The sequence below is a fragment of the Chaetodon auriga genome, chromosome 7 (genome assembly GCF_051107435.1).
Source record: "Chaetodon auriga isolate fChaAug3 chromosome 7, fChaAug3.hap1, whole genome shotgun sequence".
Lineage (NCBI taxonomy): Eukaryota > Metazoa > Chordata > Actinopteri > Chaetodontiformes > Chaetodontidae > Chaetodon > Chaetodon auriga.
The window spans coordinates 17,555,185-17,581,927 of record NC_135080.1 but is presented as its reverse complement, the minus strand read 5'-3'; the positions used below and the strand labels follow the sequence as shown (position 1 = coordinate 17,581,927).

The 26,743-nt window shown below is 41.6% G+C and overlaps 1 protein-coding gene across 2 annotated transcripts in view; it reads right to left on the bottom strand.

Moving 5' to 3' along the window:
• Nucleotides 1-26,743, bottom strand: part of dscamb (Down syndrome cell adhesion molecule b) — a 117,845-nt gene that overhangs the window by 34,163 nt on the left and 56,939 nt on the right. For both annotated transcript variants that reach the window (XM_076734956.1, XM_076734957.1), the window contains exons 4-10: nt 8,920-9,066; nt 7,906-8,184; nt 6,730-7,005; nt 5,325-5,621; nt 3,554-3,826; nt 1,632-1,910; nt 1,250-1,369 (exon numbers count right to left, since the gene is read on the bottom strand). In XM_076734956.1, coding sequence (XP_076591071.1) covers nt 1,250-1,369; nt 1,632-1,910; nt 3,554-3,826; nt 5,325-5,621; nt 6,730-7,005; nt 7,906-8,184; nt 8,920-9,066 — 1,671 coding nt within the window. The remainder of the gene's footprint in view (nt 1-1,249; nt 1,370-1,631; nt 1,911-3,553; nt 3,827-5,324; nt 5,622-6,729; nt 7,006-7,905; nt 8,185-8,919; nt 9,067-26,743) is intronic.

The window sequence follows — 26,743 nt, the reverse complement described above, 5'->3', positions numbered from 1 at the left end:
ATGCACATCCGCACACACAAATCCAATCAAAGGGTGAAAAACAGATCTGATTCTTTCATTCCTTTGATCATCTGGCCTAGCGCGCGCAGACACACACACAAACACACACATTCACGCTCACGCACCACTCCTCATTGGTTGCTCTCCTTCTGTTGGTGAGGCTTTCATCCCTGGTTATATGGATGATGGAGCGAACACCTGGGGCCCCTCTTCATCTGCCCTGCTCAAGTGGCTGAACTCACCTGCTGCCTCCCTGGATGTCTGTCTGCTAACGCCCTATCTCTGCGTCCGTGTGTCTGTCTGTCTGTTTTTCTCTGTCGCTCCCTCTCTGATGATTCTCTAATGATGCAGATGGATATCCTGTAAGCCCCCAACCCTGTGTTTACAGTACAGATGGCTATGTCTGTGTGTGCACCTGTATGTCTGCGCACTCACACACATATGCGCCGGCTGTGGATGAAGCAAATGGAACCCACTCACCTGCAAAAACCCTACTACTGCCATATCAGCTGTGTACAACACGTATCTCGAGCAAGGCCCAACGAGATACACACAAAACTGCACCGTTGTTGGAAAAATTATTAATTACAATACATGATAACTCTTTATTTTGTATTGTAGTATAGCAAAAAAACATAATTTTCATATGATTATGCATTTCCCTATTACATGTATGGAAATAACTTGTACTGATTAAAAATGGAAAAATATTCAGAGGTCATTAGAAACTAAAGACTGCAACCTTCAGTCACTGCAGTTGAGCGTAAACCAGAAACATCATGAGACTCCAGATAAAACGAGATCCGTTTCTGAATGTGTTCACTGTTGTAGTGAGTTGTTCTGTATGTCTCCTTTAGTTAAGCAGTGGCCATTAAGCAATATCAAACTGATCTCCTAATGCTGTGCTCAGGTCACATGGGATGGACAATAGAGAACAATTCAAGTCATTGAACTCAACTCTTGTGAAATGAGACACCTTGAATGATTGACTTCAGCTGACATGAGACATCTATGTTCGATTGTTTTACAGGCACTTCATATTATTATGCATACTCAGAAAAGTCTGAGATACCCAGGCGTAGTTCTGAATCAGATGTTGATGTAAAATGTTATTACAGAGCATCTTGGTGACTCAAGAGACCAAAGTCTCCTTTGTTATTGTGAGTTTGAATTCAAAGGTGTGATTTGTTTCCCCTTGTAGCTGGCAGGTTCACTTGCACTGGGCGATGTGTGCAGTACTTTAATGTACCTTTGGAGTGTTCCCATACAATGGTGGGTGGTGGGTAGCCTTCAGCTGAGCAGTTCAGAGTCACAGTTTTACCATAGATCCCATCTTGATCTTCAGGCTGAACCACAAACTGAGGAGGAACTGTACACATAAACACAAATAACAGTTGACATTGATGTGTGACATTTGTTTGGTGTCTTTACTTCAGTGCAGCCTGTGCGTGCAGGTTTTCATACCAAACACTACACCGGTCGATTTTACCTTCGGCCAGACAGGAGGAACTAATAAGTGATGTTTGGTACTGCAGGGACTGCTTAAAATGAAAACCTGCACACATGCTACAGATTATAGTAGTCCACTAGGTGCCATTAGATATATAATCTGTTCCTTTGTGCTTTCTCACCTCTCACAATGAGCTGACTCTGGTGCTCCACGGCAGCAGCCTCGTTGCGGGCGATGCAGGTGTAGTTGCCGTTGTGGTCGGGCGTCAGGTTGGAGATGCGCAGTGAGCTGGTGAAATCGATGTTGTCCACAGTCACACCCAGGCTGGCGGGGATTGGCCGGCCATCTTTCTGCCAGGTGATGTCCAGCGGCCGGTCGCCTGACATGACCACGCAGGGGATGAAGACCCGCTGGCCAATGGTGAAACGCTGGAACTCAAAGGGCTGAATGTAGGGAGGGACTGCAGACAGAGGATGAGAGAGAGAAAGAGAGACAAAGACCGAATGTGATTTCATTCGTGAGTTTCAAAGAATATCTTAATTCCCTGGATTCTGTGTCAGGTACTGTGTCCTTTTCTCAGAGTAATCCTACAATCTTCTAACTATCTCACTTTAAAGAGGTCACTGAAGGAACATAAAAGACCTGAATAGCAAAGCATTCTGCAATAATTCCCCGTCATTCTCAGGCTGGAACATTTTGTCCTCTCAGGACGAGAAGCTACAAGAGCACAAAGAACAGAGCAAAAAAAACAACTTGAGATGACTCATTCAGGTTGAGGGAAAAGAAATCTAAGTGAACCAGAACCAGCTTGTCTGTCAATAATCATCTATTGATCTACTAACCTACATACTTGCCCATCCTCCAGCCTGTTTACTAAATTAATCTACTATTTTACAAATCGATCTAATGCCCTGATTACAGGAATAGCTTGCATTCAGACAAAAACGAGCGTTCAAAGTCAATTTGGCGGCTTAATATAACACAGTTACACAATCAAAAGATCTTTTCAAATTGCCTGTGTTTCCCTGGGAAATCTCCAGCCATCACACAAGTCATCTGTGTTTGAGTGTCCAGTGAGTTCAAATAACAGTGAAATAAGCAGCACTTTAGGACCTTATTTAATTCACAACAAAGTGGAGATAATGGACTTCAGGGATCCCCAAAGACACTTCCACATTTTAAGCATGAGCAGAGTAAATTAACAAATGCACTCGCTCGCTATAGTACCACTGGGAAGTGTTGCTTTATATCATCGCTCTCTCTTTAGTTCTCACTCTCTCTTCCTCTCTGTTTCCATCGCTCTATTGGAAAGTGTAACATAGTGACAACAGCCTAGCATACAGCACAGAGGGAAGGAAATGGGGCATTATGGGGAAGCCCTTTTTAGTGTTACCTATTACAGCTGTAAGATCTCAGTGGAGATCAGTCACAGAGCTGATAGAGTCTTCATTAGATACCCTGATGTACGGAGGAATATCAGACAGATTAATTTAGAAGTCCGGTGAGATCTATGCTATATGATATAACTGTCTCCATTTCTGTATGAGTGGGTCTGTTTATTTTGCAGTGAGTCAATCTTAAGATGCACATGTAGACAGAGGGCAGAAAAGAAACGCCTCAGAATGTGCCTAACATTTCCAAATTAATCAGTCAGTCAAATTCATCTATATTAAAGCACAAATAAGGGACTTTGGTATATTAAAGCACAACTAAGGGACTTTGGTGTGAACCCATCTAGTCAAAATTGTGACAATTTAAAGAAATAGTTCATTATTTTGACATATACACACCAACATTTTGATATACACACACCAAAAGCTCATTTTTGAATGTAATAACAAATACAGCAATGGGGCCAGGCGGGCTCTTTCACCCTGTTTCCAGTCTTTATGCTAAGCTAAACCAATAGGCTGCTAGCTGTAGCCTCATATTTAATGGGAAGGTATGAGAGTAGTATTGATTTTGTAATCTAACTCATGTGATGACAAAAACAGGAGGTAATGTCTCGCTTTACAACCTTGTGGTGACTTGTTCGACTCACCAGGTATATTAAATCAGCTTTATATTTGATAATGTAATTTGACACAGCTCAATGGGACTTACCTCTCACACGAACATGGACACTCTGGGAATCCATCTTGTTGGGTTGGACCATCACCTTGCAGTTATACTCGCCAGCATCCACCTGCTGCACGTTGGTCAGCTTCAGAGTGCCGTTGTTCTCAAATGCCCGCTGTCGGTGGTTGAATGGTAAAAGTGCTGAGTTTTTGTACCACTTTATGGAATAGTAAGGGTAGCCAATCACGCGACAATGAACGAAAGCGTCCCGTCCAGCAATTGCTGTGATGTTTTTCATTGGACGAATGCTGGCGCGGCCTAGAAAGGGACAGAGAAGGAGAGAGAACCCTCTATAAAGACATTCAAAGGGCACTGGCATTGACATCAATCACAAGAGTAGTGAGTTTGCATTATTTTTGGTGTTTTTCTCAATAAAACTAAATTTCAGACTCATGATTTTGCAATTATATTTAATATTTAGACACGGAAAGGTCTTTCTCTGCAGCTTCACATGTGGTACCTGCAACCAAAATACTTGGATATGCAAAGAAACTGTTGTTTAAAGATTTTCTTGTTTGTTTTACCACAGGATCTTAGGCTTAACACTAAGTGGGAGGCAGTGAAATCACAAGCAGATTAAAGAGTGCTAACCATCTGAAGGAAAACAGATCATTTAAATAACACTGTACCACTCATACTTAGAATTCTGCTCTTGCTGCTCACCCACATAACATTAATACATTCTGTCTCATAAAATGGAAACAGTATAATCGCTTTAACATCTGATCGTGAGGAATTGAATTGGCTGCTTGAGTAAAGACACGCAGACACAGACACACATGAACACTCACTCACACACACACACACACACACACACACACACACACACACACACACACACACACACACACACAAGCAAGCAAGCCATAGATAAATTTATTCATGCAAACAGAAGAAATATTTTTTTCTTCTGGCTATTTACAAACCAGCCCATTTTGGAACCCAATATCCAGATACGCTTATGTGCAGCAAACCAGGATAATTCATTTGACCTAAAAATACAGGCATGTAGGGAAAGCACAGTAATAATTTGGAGAGAAAAAGACGAGGCTACAACATTACAAAATTATACAAGGAGCAGAGTGGAGCATCAGTGGAGAAAACCTAAAAGGAAACGGGCTTGTCTGTAACAGCCTGTGAACTTATTTATATGTAAAGAACTTGTTCACTATCAGTAGCATGACGGGTCATTTAGCATGTCACACTACGTTAGTGCAGACACCTGATTTTTGTTCACGATTGGCCACGGCATAAAACAATATTTAGCAAGATTCATGTAGTCTGATCCGGGCATAACCTAAGCTAAGCTAAGGTTAGCCAGCTAGCTATAACTTAGCTATTTAGAATGGATCTGGCTAGTTGCCTCATTAGGTTAATTGATAAAGTAATTTGCAAATGGCAAGCATTTGAATTTATTTGTCCAACGTCCATGCATATCACGACACAGCCAAGATATGATGGAGTGCGAGCATGAGCTATAGGATGGTTCATTTAATGGCCACATCATTAACGTTCCAGATAATATCCTGAATACTCCTACTAAAAAATACTGATCAAAGAAAGAAGGAAAACCAAACATCATAAGAGCTCACATATGCAAAAGGAAACAAAGAAAAATATCAGACCCAAACAACGACCAGCGCTCATGTACTGCAAGTGCCACACAGCCAGTTGGACAGACAGACAGAGACAGTCATACAGAGAGACAGACAGGTATGTGTATTGTTGTTCTTGGAGGAGCTGATTTGACAAGCACCTCTTACGTTTATTCGAGCCTGGTGGTACACGACCCCGGCCGAGTTGCTGCACGTGCACCGGTACACCCCGCCGTCCTGCACCTGGGTGTGTGTGACATTGAGCTGGCTGACCACGTGGCCCTCGTGGGTCTCGTAGTGGCCCAGGTGGTGGTGGCTGTCTTTGATGACGGGGTCGTCATCCAGCGACCAGGTGCACCTGGGAGGGGGCGTGCCCTTGACGTTGCAGACCAGGAAGACAGGCTCATTCGGGTTCACCACCTTTTCGCTGAAGGAGGACAGGATCTTTGGAGTACCATCTGTGGTGGGAGACGAGGCGGAACAGGGTCGAGCAAATGAATGCAGTGGAGAATATAAGACACGGTAAATGTCATCAGCATAGTTAGCCAGGTAGAGTGGCACCCGGCTGACCATCGACCAACCAGGGCCTTGGCTTCGACTGCTGACAGCATCTTTATATACTGCGAATGACAGAATTATCAAAACTGAGACTGACTTTGTGATTAAGATGACTGTGAAAGCCTGTTTAGTTCATCTAATGCTGGCAGTTAGGGATGTGTGAACAGACTGATTGTTGCTTGGGTGGGCGAGCACAGAGAAGAAAGTTGGACCTAAAACAATTCCCAGGCCGAAAATAACAAGGCGCAGTGTCATCTCTGCAAGACGACTGCTGAGGATTTCCCGTGTATTATTAGAGCTAAAAGAGTCTTTTGAGAACAAAAATTAAATGTAACCCAGAGTATTGTTTTATTTTGACCAAGCAACAACCTGTTTTAGCAAGAAGAACTGTTCTTTGTTCTTGTTTCTTTCAAATTGTTGGAGGAAACACATTTAAATCATTTGGAAGATGCTTTAGAAGATGTGATATTTGCTGTCAGGGCATAAATTGTTGTCATAAAACCTGTTTTTTTGTGAGAAAATAATGCAGCAAAAGGAAAGGAACAATCGTGACTTTTCTTTAAGACTTCCTGCGCATCCTATGCCTTTCATAATGAACAGTGAGAGTGGTCGGCTTTTGAAATGTCTATGTCTGCCTGCTGCTGCTTTCTGATAATCTAGACCTGCTCCACATGATTATAGATTATCAATATTTTCTTTTTACAGCTCCCTGACCACAGGAGACAGTTGCCGGAGCAACGCTGGCCAAGGTAAGCTATTGGATTCAAGAGTGTGTGTGCGTGTATTTTTGGATTAGTCTGTGAAGTCTGGGATGATCATACTAATGGCGGCCTATAGCAGAGAGTCACAGCAGGATGCCATTAACACATAACCCTGTATTGATCTCCAAGGCCTGAACCTGTTTCTGCTAACTCACTGATTATGCATACGACAGCTGCTACACTGTGGCTGTTGGTCAGGATTTGTGTGTGTGCGCTCCACCCTGTAAATCTCACGCACACACCATACCTTCGAGGATGACTTGCACAAAGTCCTGTGCGGACATCTTGCCCTTCCTGGCGAAGCACTGGTAGGCTCCGCCGTCACTCTTCGACATCCCCTCCATAATGAGGTTTTCCCGGTTGAGACCAGTAAAACGGACATTGTTGCCGGGGTAGATGATCTCTCCGTTGCGGTACCATGACAGCTCATACTCGTCTGAGCCACCCACGCTACAAGACAGAGACACCTTGCTACCCACACTGCCTTTCACCTTCCGAGGGCTGACCACTGCCTTCAAGGGCTCTAAGCACACAAAAATAAGAGAAACGGTGTCTTTCATAGAGAAATCGAGCATTCATGGAATTTTTCGGGGCGTTATTAACAGTAAGGCTGATAGAGAGACAAAGTAACGGAGGTAGTGGACATAAGACTTCAGAGGAAAAGGTTCTAAGAACTATATTAACTATTACAGGTGAAACAATGAATTGATTAATTTACTAGTTGATTGTCAGCATGTCCAATTATAACCAATTCATCATTTAAGCAACTTTTAAGAAAAAATGTAAAAAACATGGCTCCCTCAGATTTCTACGAGAGGACAATTTAATATCTTTGGGTTTTGCAAGCAATTTGTCACCTTGGATTGCGGGTGAATATTTTTCGGTATTTTCTGACGATTTTTAGACAAAACAACTTATCAAGTCATTTTGGAAATTCTGATCTGTTTTTCTAAAATAAGGCAGATTTGATTTAAAAACAATCTCCATTTGCCTGATTCCCTCCTATAAAATGCTAAATAATCAACATGAGCAAACTGCAGTACAGTTATTCGTCTGACTGCTGCTTTGAAGCTGTTCTGTTGATGAATGTTGATCTCCATGTTGATGTGCACAATGTGACAGATTAACAAGATGCTTGATAATCAGTTTTTTCCTCAGGAGACAATTTTCTGCTAAATCTGAGTTGATATGTAATGTCCACTTTTCCTATAAAAATCAGACTGGTTCATCAATGCTATCACTATCACAAATGCCAGTGTTTTCATACCGTTAACATGGACTGAAATTTCAACATAATTCTTACACATAAACAACCATCTAACACTGAATGTGTATTGCATGCTTTGGTTCTTTAGTTCCTCCGTGTTTGATCAATATGCAGATCATACAGAGGCTGCAGTGCTCCTTTTAATAAACGACTTACGTTTGACATACAGGCGTCCCATGACCTCAGCATTGCCATAACTGTTCCACACTTCACAAACGTACGTCCCAGAGTCGCTGGGCTGTGCACTCTCTATCAGCAACCCTGTGATGGTCTGGCGGAAGCGGCTGTCAGGCTCCAAAGGGCTGTTGTCCTTCAGCCAGCGGTATTTGGGCATTGGGTAGCCTGAGGCCTTACAGGGCAGCTCCACCCGATGATTAATCATCACCTCTCGGTGGTCAAAGCCATCCAAGATGCCTGGCTCAGCATTGGTGGGGTCTGGAAGGAGCAGAGAATTTAGTGTTAATTAGTGGTGAGCGTTGCCAGGCGCTTGACAGTATAATCCAATATTGATTTTTGGGGTCAAGATTCAGTTCTGTGCACTGTATATTTTGTTATGTGAGGGAGAGGAGAGAGAAACAGTGTATTCCTAAAATTTCTGGAGGGATTTCATCGCGCCCCACAATCTATCTATCCATTTACCCATCTACATCCGAAGTGCAAAGCATGTTAAATGACCCTCATTTATCAAACTACAAGCTACAACAGAACAGACACTACGGTACAACCTGCATTGCCTTGTTTGTTTACTTGTTACTGACTGGCTCCAGGACGGGCTGCATAATTCATAGTTGGCTTTAGAGTGGATTGGTCTGCATTACAGGATTGGACAGACATACGCATTCATTGGTCTTGCTGTACAACCCTGCAAATCAATCAAAATTTCTGAGGCAGACCCATAATTCATAGGGGCTAAAATTTTTATGGTGAATTTCTTTTTCTTTTTCTTTTTTGCTGTCTGCAGTTTTAAAATGCCAAATCCAAGTTAAACATTAAATATATTTAAGGATGATCTTCGGCATTCTCTACATTAAGCATCCAATACATGTATTGTTGTTCCATCGTCCTTTTTTTCCATCATCTCAGTATATATTGCAAAGTCTCTACGTGGTCACTAAGACAAATGTACGGTGTTTGCAATTAAATTGATTCCAGTTTGAATGCAGTACTGACCTGACACAATGAGACGTGCGCTGTTGCTCTGACGAGTCTCACCGGTGTAGCGGTGCCGTGTGGTGCAGCGATAGTTATTCAGCCCATCCTCAGGCAGGACGTCCAGAATATACAAGGCTCCCGTGGATGTGATGAGATATCTTTGTCCTGGTAGAGATAAAAAGAGCGAGTGGAAAAACATTAAAGGTGACAGTTGTGTGGGTTGCTATGTAGAATCAAAACAACTTTTACAGAACATAGAATATATTCACTCCATCACAGCTGAAGGAGAGGGTGTTTGCAGAGTGCAAATCTGTTTAAAAATCTGCACATTATTCTTTATTTCTGCGTGAGACGAGAGAGTTTACTGGAGGAAAGTGAAAAAGAAAGCATTTACTTCATGTAAATAAACAAAAACTAGCAGAGATTTGGTGCAGTGAGACTCAAACTGACCAATATCCATTAATGCTGTAAATAACTGTGGTGAAATAATCCAGATAATGGAGGACATAATCTACTGATACATTTCGAAGCTACACAAATTGTATTCATGAAATCAGATTTGCATATCAAAATTTTGACCTCCGACAGCTTTTATTTCCTCGTCTTTGACTTCTGCTGCTCCAGTAACTGGCGCCAATGTGTGGTACAGAAAGCCAATCCCTCTTTGGCTGTCACAGCCAGTTCAGTATGTACGGTAATATTATGTTAATTCTGCAGATCAAACCAGGCTGAGTGGGGTTGTCAACATCCATAAGGAAAGAAACCTTCCTCTCTGCCATCACATGAATGCCCACATTCCCATGGGAGCAGATTGATGTCAAAGCTGATCGAAAAAGCAATTTACAGGAGATCGTCTTCACTGCACATTGGTGGGCATGCTTAGACAGAGGCAGTTCAGGAAGCCTTTAAGGCCCGAGGAGAAACATCGCTGCCACAGCTACAGGTAACGCTGACGGGGTCGAGAAGGAAAATACTGTGTGTGACATCACAAGGTTGAAGAAAAAACTGAAGTGCACATTTAAGATATATCTATGTATTGTAGCATCTCTACTGTCCAGCTTTGTCATGCATATTGTGTGTAAATACAAAATACTAAAGAGCAAAACATTTACATGTTTCAAACTCTAAATATTTTACCAGCTTTAAATTACCTGCTTTCTAAACTAATAAAAAAAATTCAAAAAAACAATATAGTTTATGAATTGACAGGTTTCATGGGGGATTATTTCCTGGAGGAGGTTTCTATTTCTTCCTGTGTGTGTCATTTGATTGACAGTAAGCAGAGTGTAACATAATGTGCACATTAATACAAAAACTTGGCACTATGAAATAATGATTAGCCGGGAAACCTAGACAAAAACGAATTAAGGCTTTGTGTTTACTGTGATGGATTATGAAGCTCAGGCAAGTTGTGTCTGTGGAAGCTGTTTTTCATAATGTGTAAGAATGAAAGGCAGCAAATGGTCTAACAATGTACCTGTATGTCGAACCTGGACTGTGTACAGATATCCGAATGAAAAATATCAAGAAAATGAGAAACTTAGATAACTGGTGACTATGATTAAAGTTACAGCCACTTTTTTTTTTTTAATCTTAACTGCTTAGATTGGCAGAAATTGACTCTGCATATGTGATTTTGATTGCATCCCATGTCTGAAGGCAGTCATATCAGCAATTTATACAAAAGTAGAACAAACTGGGGATGTGGGGGAGCCAGCTAAAGCAGATTAGCAATGGGTAATTCAGTTTAAGTTGAAAAAGGGGAGCTATGGGTTTCCTTGTGATTTTTCTCCACAACAGAGTTTTAACATGAATGATGTGTTCTTTAGATTTATGATAAAAAGGGAAAAACCCTTCAAACAAAAGCAAAAATTAGCAAAGGTTCCAAAATGATGAACTCATATACGTAAATAAGCTGGTTTATTTTATACTGCTTTTAGTCAAAATGGCTTTTCAGATAGACATTTCAAGATCCTATGAAAAATGCATGCACGAGCAGGTGCAGAGGTTTCTCTTTTCTGTGTGGGTTAACAAATTAGATGGCACCTCCCTCAGGTCACGTAACATCGTCCCCTGTAGATCAGAGCAAAAACCACCATATGACACATTTTGATTGCTATGTCTCTCGTATGTTGCCATGCTAGGCTGCTGTGCTGCGTTCACTTGCAGTGCTGCCAGACAGAGGTGTTTGAATAAGGGCACAGTCCAAACCAATTAGCTGGACAAATATTAATGAGAAATAATATAAATGTAATTTTCTTTAAACACTACATTCTACACTAATGTTAACATCAAACCCGCCACATGTTTTAATATTCCACTCAAGACTAATATGTATGAAAGCAAAGCATGCTTAATATGCTTATATTTTATATGCATTTTTTTGATATTTATACATGCAAAGGAAAATCAACCTTGTGGGGTTAAGGAAACGGGGGGATAAAGAGAGAGGCGGGAGAAGAAAAAAAAAAAAAATCTTGCACAGCTATTGTAAGCACTGACCTAGATAGAACCGACAACAGATTCCACGGATCTGATGTCCTGAAGGGGTTTCACTGGTTTACATACAGGGCTGTTAGATGGGCAACCAGCAAGTGGAATCTATAAAGATGAGGGAGGGAGGGTGTGACTGTGTAGTGTATGTGTGTGTGCGTACATGTATGTGTGTGTGTGTGTGTGTGTGCAGATGCCGGCAGCCATGCATGCATGCCACTATGCGAGACGATTGGTGGGAGGAAATCTTCTCAGAGGTTGAGGAGGCCAGATACAGGGAAAAAAAAGCATCACTGTTTATGATCATCGCCTTTGCTTTTTAACTACATTTTCACTGGGTCTGTGCACAGCAGGCAGAGAGGGCATTTCTTCCATTTTGTTTCTTTTTCTTTCTTTCTTTCTTTTTTGCTATAGCTTTTCATTTCAGTATTACTTATTAATGCTTCTTATATTGTAAATATTAAATCACTTTTTTGTTACTGATCTCATGAGGCTGTGATCTCTACCAAAAAAACAACAACAACAATAAAAAGACTAGAATAATTTCACCAATAAATAACACTATATGTGAAAAAAGGTGAAAACCCTTCAAATTATATATTACCAAGCAGCAGCAAACACAAAATTCAGACATCTCCCCCAAAGCTGTCCACTCCATGCACACACTGCCTCTTTCCCGTTTTTGTCTCCTCCCTTCAGGCTTCTCCATTTTGATTCTGTACTGGTCCTCTGAAATCTCACTGTGGAATCCATCTTGAGTGAGGCAAAATGGTATTTCACTCCAGCCGCTGTGAGCTGCTGCAATTTTCTCTTCAAGCACCTCTATGCTCCTGCAATGCCTTTTAAGATGTCAGAGCCCAGTTATTGTGTTATGACAAAATGAAGTGCAGGCAGAGGGGACGCTACAGTAGGGAGGGAATTCAAAATGAGAGCTATTGTATTGAATTGTATTTTATTGTATTTCTTCTCCGCGATCGGCTCCCTTTAATTCCACTGCTTTGTCTTTGACTCCCTTGCTGTGCTGGCAATTAGGAGTAATTCCTGTCCACAATGCCAGTATGTCAAGTAAGAAATATGCACAATGTCCTTTAAACACTAAATGTAAGAATTGTAAACCGGTAGCATAGTCCAGTGTAGCATATGAACTGCTATGGATTAATTAAGGCAGTGATTGAGGCCCCAGGTCCCAGATGCATTAAAAAATCCCCTGGACAGAGATTTCTGTGTTATTGTCAGAGAGTTGAGCCCTTCCCTCCATTCATTCACAGGCACCCGTACAGTAAAGTGAAAAAGTGCTCCACTCCACCAGACACACTTTATCTAATCATCCCCACTTTGCCAGAGACAGAATCTAATACAAACAGCGGGCTCTCACTCTCAGCAGGCTAAATAAGCCTTGACGTACACATGAGCTAGTGTCACAGCATCCTCACTGCCAACAGATCCTCTGAAGTCGTTGCAATTTAAATGAGAACCGAGCTGGTCAGATCTTAGCTGACAGTCAGCAACACAGGAACTACAATGAATTAGTTATAAACTACCAATGTGTTTATTCCAATCTCCCACGCAAAACGAACCTCTGTCGTCGAATCCTGTTGCAAGTGGTTCATATTCCTTGCATATTATCAATAGTAAACCTATGTCTGGCATCTGGAACCACCAGAAAAAGCAGGGTGTGGGATGCTGCCTGTCTGCCTAACAGTTTGAAAAATGTAAACCATAGAAATAATAAGACTAAGACTCTAAAACCATGTAGGGGCTCTATGAGGCTCTGAGGTTGCACAGCCTTACAGTGCCATCACACTGATGTTTAGCAAGTGTAACGTTTATCATGTTCAACATCTGTTAGAATGCTAACCTTTGCTAAGTTGAGCTGAGGCTGTTGTTAGTTTCCAGGTATTCAGTTATAAATCAAAGTACTGGACTGAACTTTTGACCCGCTGATGGCAACTGATGAAGTCAGGACCATGAATATAATTAATCCTGAGGGAAACATGAATGTCTGCACCAAAGCCATGACATCTCACTCAAAACCACAAACGCGAACTTAATGGTGGTAACTCAAAGTATTAGCACATGGAAAGTCATGAGGATTTATCATCTGGGAATCATAAATATGGTTACAAAATTTTGTGTCTATCCATCCAGCAGATGTCAAGATAGTTCACAAGATAAGTGCAAAAGCAGCATTATTCAATAAGATGACCTTCATACATGAATCATATTCTGCTCATGTTAGGTCCTCTCTCTGTTTGAGAGGACCACTGAAGCATCACCGATATTACACTCAATACATGACACTGTATGTAATAGACTGGAAATGTTTAGTCCAGAGAGTAATCTCTCCTATAAAGGGGCGAGTTGGTGAGTCAGAGTTGTTATTGTTTAAAGAGGAAGGTGGGACTGGCCCTCAGTACACTGTGAGTCAGACGGTGAGGAGGGACCCAGTTCTAGTCGGGTCAGCAGAGACAGAGAGATGATAAATGGGCGTATGAATGTTCTAGGTCTGTGTGGTAACTTCTCTGGCCCACTTCAACTCTCCTGAGTCAGTTCAGACATTAAATTAAAATTAAAAACAGATATCTGTGTATCATGGACTGCCTGCACACTGTGTCTGTTGAAACAACCCCTATCCTATTGTTTTTCAGGTCAAATATTATTTAAAAAATGATATTGGTGTGCTATTCTGTGCAATCCTATCAAACCAGAAAGACATTTAGAGAGGAAACACTGCACTGACTGCCGTGGAGGTAACGTCAGATGAGTGAACGACGTGTTCTCAGAATAATTTCTGCCTGCTCAGAGTCGGGGGTACGTTGCATCGTGAAACAGGGCGCGGGGGGCCAGACGCCTGATCACAACTTTAATCTGAGCTGATTGAGGTCAGATCGCAGGACTGAACTCTCCACTGCAGAACTCCTCAGGGCTGCATGGCTACATGCAGAGAAACTGAAATGAGTGCTATGATTTTTCTGCAGACAATACCAAGAAATGGCTATTGTTAATTTATCTGTCTGACTGCTGTTTAGATTACCATATATAATCAACAGCTGTACCTAATCTCTCGTATGCATTGTTGAAGAGAATATATCACACTGAGCTAAAGCCTAAACCTGGCAATGGTCTGTAAGCCTCATATTGAGTTACTGTACACAGCAGATCATTGGGTGAATGCAGACACTGTGGCTCTCACTTGGATCCATTTAATTAACATGATGACGCTGGAATCAATGAAAGACATGCTAATGGTCAAACTACAGCAACACTCTTTAAATCAGTGTATACAACCCTCTCTAACGCCACAGCACAGTAACAGGAGAGCAGCATGATGCTTAACAACAGGAGAAAGAAACAAAATGAAACCCATCAAAGGATTAACAACGTTAATGTAAAAATTCAAGTTAGTGTACCACATGTTTGCTCCCACTGCAATATGTAGCAGTCACTACACATATGTAGACGGTCTGCCAAGTGAGATTTCCCACTGGAAAGATTATCAGTCGGCTAATTACAGCACTAGTTAGGTAGATTACTGCAGATGCGATGAGCAAGCATAATTGGGTAGATTGGAGTAAGTGTACTAAACACTTCAGTCATTGAAGTGAAGTAGGACTCTGGGGGTACTGTAGGTGCTGAAGCACTTTCTGTAATTCATTGCATCCAACTAAAATGTGCTCAAGATAAGGTGAGATGAAACAAACGCAGAGACACAAAGTCCCGCCCTTTTACTACCACAGGAGAAAAAAACATTTTGGCAAGAAAACAAAGAAAAAAATCTTAAACAAACACGATAAAACATGTCAGTTAGTCAGCGTTAGAGGTGACGGTGGCAGAGTTTGTTACCTTTGGAAAGAGCCGAGCTGTTTGCCCCTATTTCAAGCCTTTGTGCTGAGATAAGATAAGCAGCTGCTTCATATTAGATGGAAAGACATGGAGGAGGGATCAGTCTTCTCATCTAACTGCCAGAAAAGACAAAAGCATAGTTTCCAAAACGCTGAACTACTTGTTATAAGGATGGGCCGTAATTACTTGTCAGAGGTGGGAGCACTGGGTAACTTGTAAAGGTGTAATCTGAGCAGCTAGAGTGCAAAATTGTTTCTTGCACCACTGCACAGCTAGAGATATGTGTAGTATGTGTGCATGCCTTCACCATTGCCAGCTTTGTTTGTGTGTTACAGCCAAACAATATGGATTTTCAGCACTGCTGTTAAAGTAGGCAGTTTATCATGTATAAAATTTCAAGATAACTCTGATAACTTGGTGGGAAAAACAATGAAAATGGATTTTGCATGAAATTCTAAGAGGTGGGGAAAATCCTGAAAGGAAGAGTGTGCAGGGGATTTGTCTCGAGGCAGGAAATCTGAAGAAAAAATCAATTCTACGTCATTCAACTTATGACTTAGCATTTAAATATAAAGTTGCTTTTATAGTGCCATCATCTGGCCAATCAGTGTTTTATCTTTCTGTGGGCTGACTCAAACATCATTCAAAAAAAAAAAAAACCCACCTCCACTAAAAACAATAGGCTGCAGACAATGATTGGACAATAAAGAAAAAATGCAGACGAGCTTGCAAATATTTATGCTAATACTATTAAAGCCAGGTTAAATGAAGACGCCTTCAGCACCTGTAAAAGTCACCTATAAAAATCTCTTTCTCTCAAAACACCTGCTGTGTGAATAGATTTTAGGAATACAAGTAAATGACAGAGCTGCCATTGAAGCCCCCGTGAAGAAGGCATCCTTAGTTCTGTGAAAGTTTTGGCATCAGAGCTGGAATGCTAAGAGGGTCTCTGTCTCTTTTTCAGCCTCAAAAACCTCTGTGTTCCTGTTTGGCTCATTCCACTTCCTCTCCTGCTTCTTCTCTCTCCACTGCTTGGTCTCTCCCTTTCCCCCCCTCTCCGTCTCTCCCTCTGTGTCCTGAATGCTAAAACAGTGGTTGGCTGTGTCAGAACACTGCAATGAAATCCTGCAGTCTCAAATGCCCACATCGAGTAAACACCTACCTTTACCTAAACATTAACCCCAAAGCTGTATTTCACATTTGTTAGACATTTAGTTGTAAACTATAAATCAATTTAAATATTGAAATTGGTGAGTATCTTATTAAAGATTCATTTTTCAGGGAAAAAAACTGAAAAAAAAATCAACTAAATGTATCACATAACAATAAAGAAATGGTTCAACAAGTATTGGTTTAGGACAAAAAAGATATAATGGAGAGACAAATGGAAAATAAAAGGGAGCAAGCTGTATAAAATGCATGAACATACAACTATTAAGTCATGATAAAAGGCATCTTCCATATGTAAAGACATGCAGAGACTTAGATTTTAAGGATGTGTTAGTGCTGCCATTGAAGGCTGTTTGGATCAGTCAGAGACAATAAGAAACTGTTTTCTATTGAATCTTTCTATTAAAATGTGTTTCTGAAGAGTCCCCAAATCTACCCATTCAATTATCTAATGACTAAGAGTCGATGGAGCATCAACAACAAATGTGAATTTAAGTATAATGATGCATATTGTCATCGCTTTGCACCACTCCCTGGAGTTAAAGCGACAACAAAACACCACAGAAGGCCACGAGTCTGGATCCATCACTCAAACCGGATCTGTTAAAATAACACTCAAAAGCATCCAGCTGGGTGTTTAATGTTTTTTGTGTTCCGGAGGTATTTTCAAGCATCGAACCAGCAGACAGAGTGAAATGCAGTGACTGTTACTGTTGGACCGCCATTGTTTTGAATCAAAAATGGGTTTTCACTGGTCATAAATGATTTGTGCGTTGTAATCCATGCAAAAAATGTCCAACTGCCATGAGATGAACAATTCATATTTAATAAACAACTGAACAAGTGAAAGATGTCATTTTAATAAATCATGGGACCCCGTCAACAAACCCCCCATCTCAGAGCATTTGTGCACTCCTGGTTGCTGGTCAGATTGCTGCTGTATGTAGAGAAATCAGGACTGATATACACAGACACAAAGGCATGTAATCATGAGCAAAGAAAGAAAGATTTCTTATGATAAATAGACAATTAAAATGTTCTGTTGCATTTCATTGTTTTTCTTTCTGTTAGAAGTTGAATTCATATATTTAGGAACATGCAGGAGCTGTGTTATAATTTGGAACCAGCATTTTAAATAGAATTTGTAGATATTTTCACAAATTACTGAGCACAGAAATTTGTGGAAGGAATGTAAAATATGGATGACGATAGCCCTGCAATGTATGCTGCCAATAACAACACAATGCTAAACATGATGGAGTCCAAACCACGGGATGCATAGAGGTTTTCTATTGTTTCAGGGACGTGAAACAACAGTATGATGGAGGCAAAGGAAGAGCAGCGCTGAACCTGGGTGAAGAGATGGTTTACCACGAGGACATCCCCTTACAAGAGCATGTGGAGAGAGGATTCATTTTGCATGAATGTATAGTAGCTCGCTAAGCTTGGCTGCAGACATGCACACGCGCACAGACACGAAAACTGCTGAAAAGGAGAGTCAGGTCTCCAAGGTTAAAGAGTCTGGGGGTTTGTTGATGTCTTTGATGAGGTTAGCAATGCAGTAATCTCTGCTGAAGGCCAGAGCCATTTAACAGCATGTTGCTGAGCAGGTCTGTGGATTGAAGAACGTCAGGACAGCAGCTAAACGACAGCACAAGTTTAAGGCTATTTTTCAGTCTGACAGCAGGATAGGCACGATATTATCAGGACACAGCACAATGTGTTTAGTCATATGACAGTAACCCTTTTCGGTCATCATATCTGACCCCTACAAGTGTGGATATATCTGCAGAGACCCTGCCCTCTGCCTGTTTTTTGTTATTTTCTTCTTTGCTGTGTTTCAGACATTTCTTGGCTACAAACTTTTGGGCAGTTGGTGTGTAGCCCCCAGCCAATATCAGCATGCAGGTGAGGTCAGGACTATACAAAAAGGTAGCGGCCAGGTGTTAGACTGTAAGCAGCAACCAAGCGAGAGGAAGCTACAGAATGACAGACGAAATGGCAAAAAACTGTGATTTACCAACACTTCCTGCATAGCATACCTTTAACCTTGCTGTAAAATAACCAGCATGCTTCACCTGCTTCCTCATGCTGGCGATGGGGATTTCATTTAACATTACTGACGTTTAAACCACAGTCATGTAAGCGACCACCCGGCCAGTTTAGTGAGAAAGCAAGAAGGAGAGAAAATTAGAGAAAGACACACTCAGCAGGCTTCAAGGTGCAACAGCAGGCACAAATAACACGAGGCCAACTCCCACAGCCTCAGACACTGGTGTGCTCTCTCCTCCACTGCACAACTAGATCCTCCCTCGCACTGCTCTGAAAGTTACAAATGGTCCCCATTCTTACTGTCAGATGCTACCAAGGCACTTCATTAAGAAACTACAACTGTCTCTGTCTCTCCCATTTAATACCATGTGTGTATTTGCTGCATATGGGCGTGAAGATGCTGAAGGTCTTTGTTCATTCACTGATGATGAAAGCATTTTGAAAGCTTGGATGCTGTTTAGTTCAGATGCTATTTAAATGCTCATGATGACAAGTTTAAATGATGAACTGAGGACAATGGACATCAAAATGGACATTTAGCATTTTTGGTGTCTCTAATTCCCTAAGTTTAGAAACAACTGCATATTTTGCTTGTTTTCGGCTTGATGTCTTTTGTTTAGCATGTTTTAAGTTATGTAGTACATTGTGAAAAAGGCCTCTTGAAACAGACATATTTAAACTCTGTTATCTTATTCATATTGCACTCATGTGTTCTAATTAGACTGATTACCTGGACAGAGAGAAGACAATGTAAGAGTTTAAAAGATATGCTCAAGTAGAGCCACTGCTGTGCCAGTGTTGCGACAACATTTATCTGCACATCTGTTGAAAAGAAAAGTCTCAAGCGCAAAAAAAGCAGCTCATATTACACCAACCTGTAGTCTCCGGCCTTGATGCGCTGTCTCTGTCATTTTGCTCCATGCATATTTCCACAGCCAAATGGCCAGCTAAATAATCTAATCATTTATTTAGTGTTACTCCATTGCAGTCGACTGTAATTTAAAGAAAAATCTCTCTAACCCACAGCAGGAGAAACTGTTGTTAGCGGTTGCACTCTGTGTTTGACTCTATTTCTGGAAAATTATACTTACAGATGGATAGTAAAATGAGTAATTAAATCTAGCCTTCTATTTCAACCATACTGGAGAGAGGATGTTGGCTTTGGCCTGCTCGGTTGCGTGTGTGTGTGTGTGTGTGTGTGTGTGTGTGTGTGTGTGTGTGTGTGTGTGTGCAACATGTGTAGCAGTCTGCCATCATAACCTAATTATTGCAGCAGCTTAACAACAGCAATTAGCACATTTCCATCAGACGACACTAATTTGTGAATTCCATTCCAGCGCCATTCAGGAGCAACACACTGAGAGAGAGAGAGAGAGAGAGAGAGAGAGAGAGAGAGAGAGAGAGACTTAATTCACTGTTGAGCTACTGGCAACGCTAAATCCATATCTATAGAGCTGTGAAAATTGCTTATGGTAATTGCTGTTATTGTAAAACTAGGCTGAAGCTTTAATGAAATTTCAAATTTTAATCATTTGTTTTTTGTGTAGTCCACATTTACTGACTTCTCCCCTGAGGGACCCCATGTTTCCTCATCTGACTTCCCAATAAAATGCCTCTCCCCGCCGGATAAATGAAATTGTTCCATCAAACAATGATTTCTTCTCACTCTGGGGGAAAGGAGAATCCCATTTTGGCAATATGTATACCCCTAGGTGTATAGCTTTCTCGTATCACATATTCTTATAGTAGATCTGTAGGAAATTTATCATGATCATGATTACCTATCTAACTAAAATGGAAGCAGTCTCTGTCGGTCTGTCTGCATGTTTGTCTGTCCCTCTATTTCATCTGATCACCTTCACACTTGGCCGGTGCATTGCTGAGGACAAAAGGCAGTGCAGTGTCAAGGGGACACTCTTAAGATCTATGGGACATATTTATAAGGAGTGCGTTACTACTTCCAGAAGTACACACTGTAGTGTATTGAGAGGGAACTCCTTTAATCTGTTACACCACCAAACGCCATGCTGGGTACAGCTTACTCACTACAGTACATTCAAGAACAGATGAAGAAAGAGAGACCAGAGATATTTCACTCCGGCAAAGTCTTGGAAGTTTGCCATTTTGTTTTGCTAAACTCAAACATTTTAAGCATCAGTGATGTAATGCTTTGGTTTCTGTTCTGATGGAGTTGTGAACATACCAGACGGTCAGTTGTGCTTTGGTTTTATGGCCACACCTGGATGAGATGCATCATCATTGCATTTGTACATTTCCCATCTTGGGGATATACCATGTACTCATGTATTGGATGCAGTGGACCTGCTTGCCTGCATCCAATACGTTTTGAACAGGTGGTGCACAAAAAATTTTCTGGTCAACTAGTAAATGTCAGTCAAGTACTAGCTGGCTCTGTAGCTGCTGAATCACCAACTAGTCAGTGACTTTGTGCCGTTTAGTACTGAACAGGAAGTGTACTGTGGGCTAATTCCTAACAGCTGAAAACAACAAGTGGCGAAGGCTGCAGGCCATAAATCCAAAACAGCAAGTTGAAAGACACTAAAGCACTCTGCAGAGCTGAGGGGAAGAGTTGGGTGGTAACACTTTGTGGGTTAATTACTACCAGCAACCACTTGCACGTGCAAGAACTCATTGTTAGTAGGCGTCATGTGTGTTGACGATAGCCTCTTCAACAGAGACAACATCTGCTGCTTTGTAATTAAACTATTATTATTTCTTGCTAATATAAGGACATATCCAATCAACACCTCCACTTATTGCTGTAGTTTTTAGTTAAGACACTTTTAATGAGTTGTTTGAACATTTTCAGGTAACTTTTGAAGATGATCGTCTCAACGATGCAGCAACAGTAGAAAAAATGTAAAAGGTGGATAACTCCAGCAGTCTTTGTGATTACAACTGCCTCAGAATAACATTCTCCCTCTCTCCTTCCTCATCCCCCTCATTTTCCCATCTCCCTGCCTTCCTCTACCCTCTAACCCCCCCCTCCTCCCTTCCTTCCTACGCAGAGATGCATGTTGAGTGATAGGCCTGTGGATGAGTCTGGACAGTGCGTCTGAGGCCCTGGTTTTTAATAGGGTTCTGTTCCCAGTAATTATGCTGACACAATTTGATCAGCGCGGGGCTAAGTATCTTCATCTGAGGGAGATCGGGGGGAATTAACGCTGATGTAATAAGTACAATTTGTCACTATTAAGACGGAGGTGTTGACAGGCGCTGGTGTTGTCAGGGCAACTGATGGCGCTCCCTTGCTACAGTATGTATTCTCCTGCATTCGGCGAGCAGAGCTGTCAGGCCCCCTCCATAATCGATTCCTTGTGCTGCTCTGCACAGGCTAAAGCACACGTACTATGACATACTGATCTACACATACAGTGTAATAAAGACAGACTGCACCTGGATGTGCTGCACACTAACATGCAAGCATACACTATAAACACTCAAAGGAGCATACGGTATACACAAACCACTTTGTCCAATAGCTGCAGCACACTAATGTCATGACTGAGAACTGCTTCAGCTCCAACATTGGACACTCACAAACCTCAGTCTTACAATGTCACAACTGAAGTGCTCAATGTAATTATATTAACTGCAAGGGTGCAGAGTAGCAAGGGCAAAAAAAAAAATGCACTTATTAGACAAGCCTTCAGGCCTCACCCACTGCTGGGGAGACAACCAGTGTCAAGCTCTTGACCCTCTAATCCATCACATTATCATTTTTCCTATTATGTTCTGTGCATGTGCAATGTTCATCTTTCTACATCAAAATGAATTAAAGTTATAATCCTTAAGCTGTCAGTCCTGGTTGGTTTGGCAACACCTTTGGTGGTAACAGCGAGTGAGTTTCAATACTGCAGGTTCCAGAGTTCTGTCCGAAGTGACATGTGCTACAAACACAAACTCTTTTATGTGTAACAGTGCAGCCAAACAAATGGTATGGAGGCTGATAGGATCCATAGCATCACCCTGTTATATAAAGAAGGCTAAATGAGACAACAGTGAACTCATGACTGAATGTGGTCTTCTGCATGATGTGCATATGCACTTCCTTTCATCTTCTACATTATTCCCAATTTGTTATGGCCCAGCTCTAAATCCATAACAAATAAAGGAAACATTCATAAGGGATTAACCAAATTAAAAGTATTTCATTGAACTAAGATTATTTTAAGGTAACAAACATAACTAAAGAGTCTGTTCTAACAGATTCTGTGTGTGTGTGTGTGTGTGTGTGTGTGTGTGTGTGTGTGTGTGTGTGTGTGTGTGTGTGTGTCTTTCAGTGCTGCTGCTGGTCCCTGGTTGGCTGGAGCTGGAGGACATCAAGGAATTGGAGGCAGCTGGCCACTGTCTCCAGGTGGCATAAACCCACCCCTTCCTGCTAGTCTATCTCTTCCTCCTGGCACCACTGTGTTGTTTTAGAGATCTTTTTGATTTTCTGTGAATAAATACAATTTCTGTGATTTGTTAATCCCTTCCATGTGTTTGTTATGGTCTCAGACCTGGGCCATAACAATGCACGCATGAACAATCGACTATAAATGGCATCAAAAATGGATCCTATTCAGTGATAGTCTTTGGGATAGACCTTTTTCATAGAAGATATTTTTCCATGTCACAGTGGGAAAAGCACAGGTGTAAATAACAAAAGTAATGACAGAGAATCCCATATAGCTGCTTCACTTTCAGGGTCCTGGTGTTATGCCTGCTGGATCACATTGTCACACTGTCATGACTTACCGGGACATCAGAACAGATCAGAGCCATCGTTAATGCTATTAGTAACACTTGTGTTTTTCCTACAATCACAACTGTAAATGTCTGCCATGGTAAAGGCCTTAAATATATAAATAAATTATTATTATCATTATTCCCCCCTTCCTGTAAGGTCTGGATCCCTCTCTGCTCCACACTTCACAAATACATGCCCATTAAACTCACCTGTCAGCAAATGCAGGAAGGATTCAATATGTAGACATCTTGGTCTTGACACACACACACACACACACACACACACACACACACACACACACACAATTCTGCCCCGAGCTACAACAATACAGTACCACAATAAAATCGATCTGTCCACACACCCTGCTCAAATATCGCCAGTATCAAGCTGTGGGTCAGTCTCCTGGAATTCACAGCACCATCTCCTCCATTAATTTCAGATGGATATGAATGAAAAATGAATTGAGTCTTGTGAGTAAGATGCTGTCCTGTCTCAGATCAGTAGTATAATCGCAACTCATGGGTGGATAAATGACAGTATGTATCCCAGTCATGGCTCATCACACGACAAACACCAGTATTACCTTTCTAGCATGAAAGGTAAGACGAATTCCAAGTTGTGGCGGGTTTACTCTCCTCTACATCTTTGCCTAAGTGCCATAAAGTACCCTACAGAACAGGATATAAATCTATCCATCGATTGTTTCACTGAGAAAAGACATGCTATCAAAAGTATTGACAGCATTTGTCATAAATTAAGATGAGATTGGAGAATATAGCATTATTGATGGCTGCCCTTTTAAAAGCTTTTGGAAAAGGTCAGCATATATGCATCCTGTTATGTGCACACATCACACATCTAGCTGTGATGCAAAACTGTGCTAATATTATTTACATGTAGCCATACAGCTAATGAAAGAGTTTAAGCAGGAATTTCTAAGCAGGAATTGTGTAGGCTAGTCTGTGGTTTCACAATCACAATGAAAGACGCCACTCAGTGATGTTTGATAGAAAGTTTCTGCTCCTGTTTTCTTTCATCTGTGCCAAAAATGTAATTAGTGCCAGACACAATAAAAAGATACAAAATGCTGCATCATTCATCCAAAAATCTTCAGTTTGCATCAATACTATTTCCTCTCCAGACTTTACTGAGCAACAACAGAGTGAAACAAGACAAATGACCCTGTTAAGAATCGAGGCTCAATCTGGCCCACAGTACATGGCAACTTGAATTAACCCACATAACTGCATATCACACTTCTGACAGATATGGCCTTCAGTGATATTATTACATCTGTGCTTCGATATTGTCTGTGTTTCAAAATTAAGCAACAGGAACAACAATAAAATGCAATGCAGCCCAGTTGTTTTTTATGGGAAATTACTCAATGAAGCATGTAAAAGGGTCAGAAACTTATTCTGGATTACACACTCGCCTCGGGCCCTAATTTACCTGAGACAGCAGGTCACAGGGATGTTTGGGAGAGGAAAACATGGCGGGAGTGTGTGTGTGTGTGTGTGTGTGTGTGTGTGTGTTGTGTTATATGCAGGCACTACTAAAAGCCAGTGTTTGCAGCAAGAAGAAAAAAACAAAGAGAGAAAGAGCAAGTCATAAACTGTGAAAAAAGGAAGAAAGGGAAACCGATGACACACACACTGTACAAAATGCTAGATCAAGTCCCCAATGAAATGTAAATATGCCCACTTACACGTTGATTACTTCACTTAACAGCCAAGCTAAATTTGCTAATTTTGTCGGTTCTCCAGAAAACAAACAGTGGAAATTAAGCTTGGTACTGTAAGAGCTTAAAGGTCGTTCCATAATACCTTTGTATGTTTAAAGGGTAAGAAGAAAATGTTCTATTATACAAACGTTTCAATAAACATTGTTTTGACATCATGTCCACCTCTTCACTGCCTCTCCTGTCTCTTCTGTTCCTCCTGCCCTCAGTCTTCTTCTCAGAAAGTTTTCAGGTTTGAAATATTAATGCTGTTTTATTTGTGAACTTCAGTAGACCTCACTGTATCCATTTTGTTCACCAGCCATGCTCAGAAGCTGTGCTGCTGCAAAAATTGAGGGCCTTTCTTTGTGCTTTGAGTAAAGTGCTTTGTATCTGAGAGACTCGGGCTTTCATCAGAGAGACGCAAATAAAAAAGAAGAAAAACAAGGACCTCTGAGATGCTGAAAGTTCAAGCTGATGTGTGTGTCTGGCAGTGGAGATGAAATCACCCTAGATACTCCCCTGTCCTCTGTCAGTGCCCTCTACAGTCGTCCTCAGGGTCACACACACACACACACACACACACACACACATATATAAGAACATAGTCCCTTGTGCTTGTGTACAACTGCCCTTCTGCCATCAAGACCTCCCACAAGGATAATTAATGTTGCCCCTCCGCTCTGAAATATCCTTGATGAGGCCCTGCATTCCTCTGTGAAGCAGATCATACACACTCTGGGGAAAAAAAAGTTACTAAAGATTCCTGTCATGTCACGTTGTCATCTGGCGGTGACATAATAGTCTGTGACGTCTGACATTAACCAAAGGTCGCATGTGGACTCCTTCCGCAGCCGCCATGGCTCTGAGCCTCAAAGGGATACATGCTATCATCCAATCACGAGGGCGGATGGGTGGGGGGGGCAGGAAGTGATACACACCAAGCAGTGTAGAACTGTTTCTCGATTGGACAGTGTTGTGACATAATCGCCTCTGGCAGCTCAAATCTGGATTTGGATGCCGAGGACTCATGATGATGAAAAAATGTTAGCTTGTTTTATTTGACAAGGGGCTTGTTAGCAGTCAGAAACATGCGCTCATCTGGGAGCGATGTTGTAAAAGGCTGTAGATAGAGAGTGACGGCACGGACAGGAATTGTGCTATCTGGGTATGGTATCTGATGGGGCATCTGTTATTTTGGGGCTCCTCGTCTATGACACACACGAACACGCCCGCACACACATTTGCTTGATATGCTGTGATGTACAATTTTTCAGGCATCGTCTTGGCAGGCATTTTCTCTTGTGTGTGTGTGTGTGTGTGTGTGTGCGTGCCTAGGGCTCAGTCAGCACTTCCAGTGTGCTGTCCAGCTGACATCAGGAGGGTAAGAGCTACTGTACCAAGCAGCCAGGCAACCCCCATCCACACCCCTGTGAAAGCTCTGGATCTATGCATCCATATGGTTCTCTCTTTCAGCTTACTATCTCGTTCTCCCTGTCTCCTTGCATCTCTTACACCGCCCTCCTCTTTCATATTTTTGCCTCTCTCTACTTCCTTTGTCCGTTTCTCTCTTATTTTCTTAGATACTTGTCATTCTTTCTGCGCCTTCTTCTCTGGCCTCTTGTCATTCTCCCCTACTTCTTCCCCTTTGCCTCTGTCTCTCCGCATCTGTCTCCATCCCTCGCTCTTGCCTCTCTGTGTGCGTCCCTTCCTCTCTCCTTCCTCTCTTTCTCAAAGCGAACACTGCCTCTCCTTGTCCACAGTCAAAGACTCGCCTCTGTCCTCTATCCACCGTTTTGGAGAGCCACTGC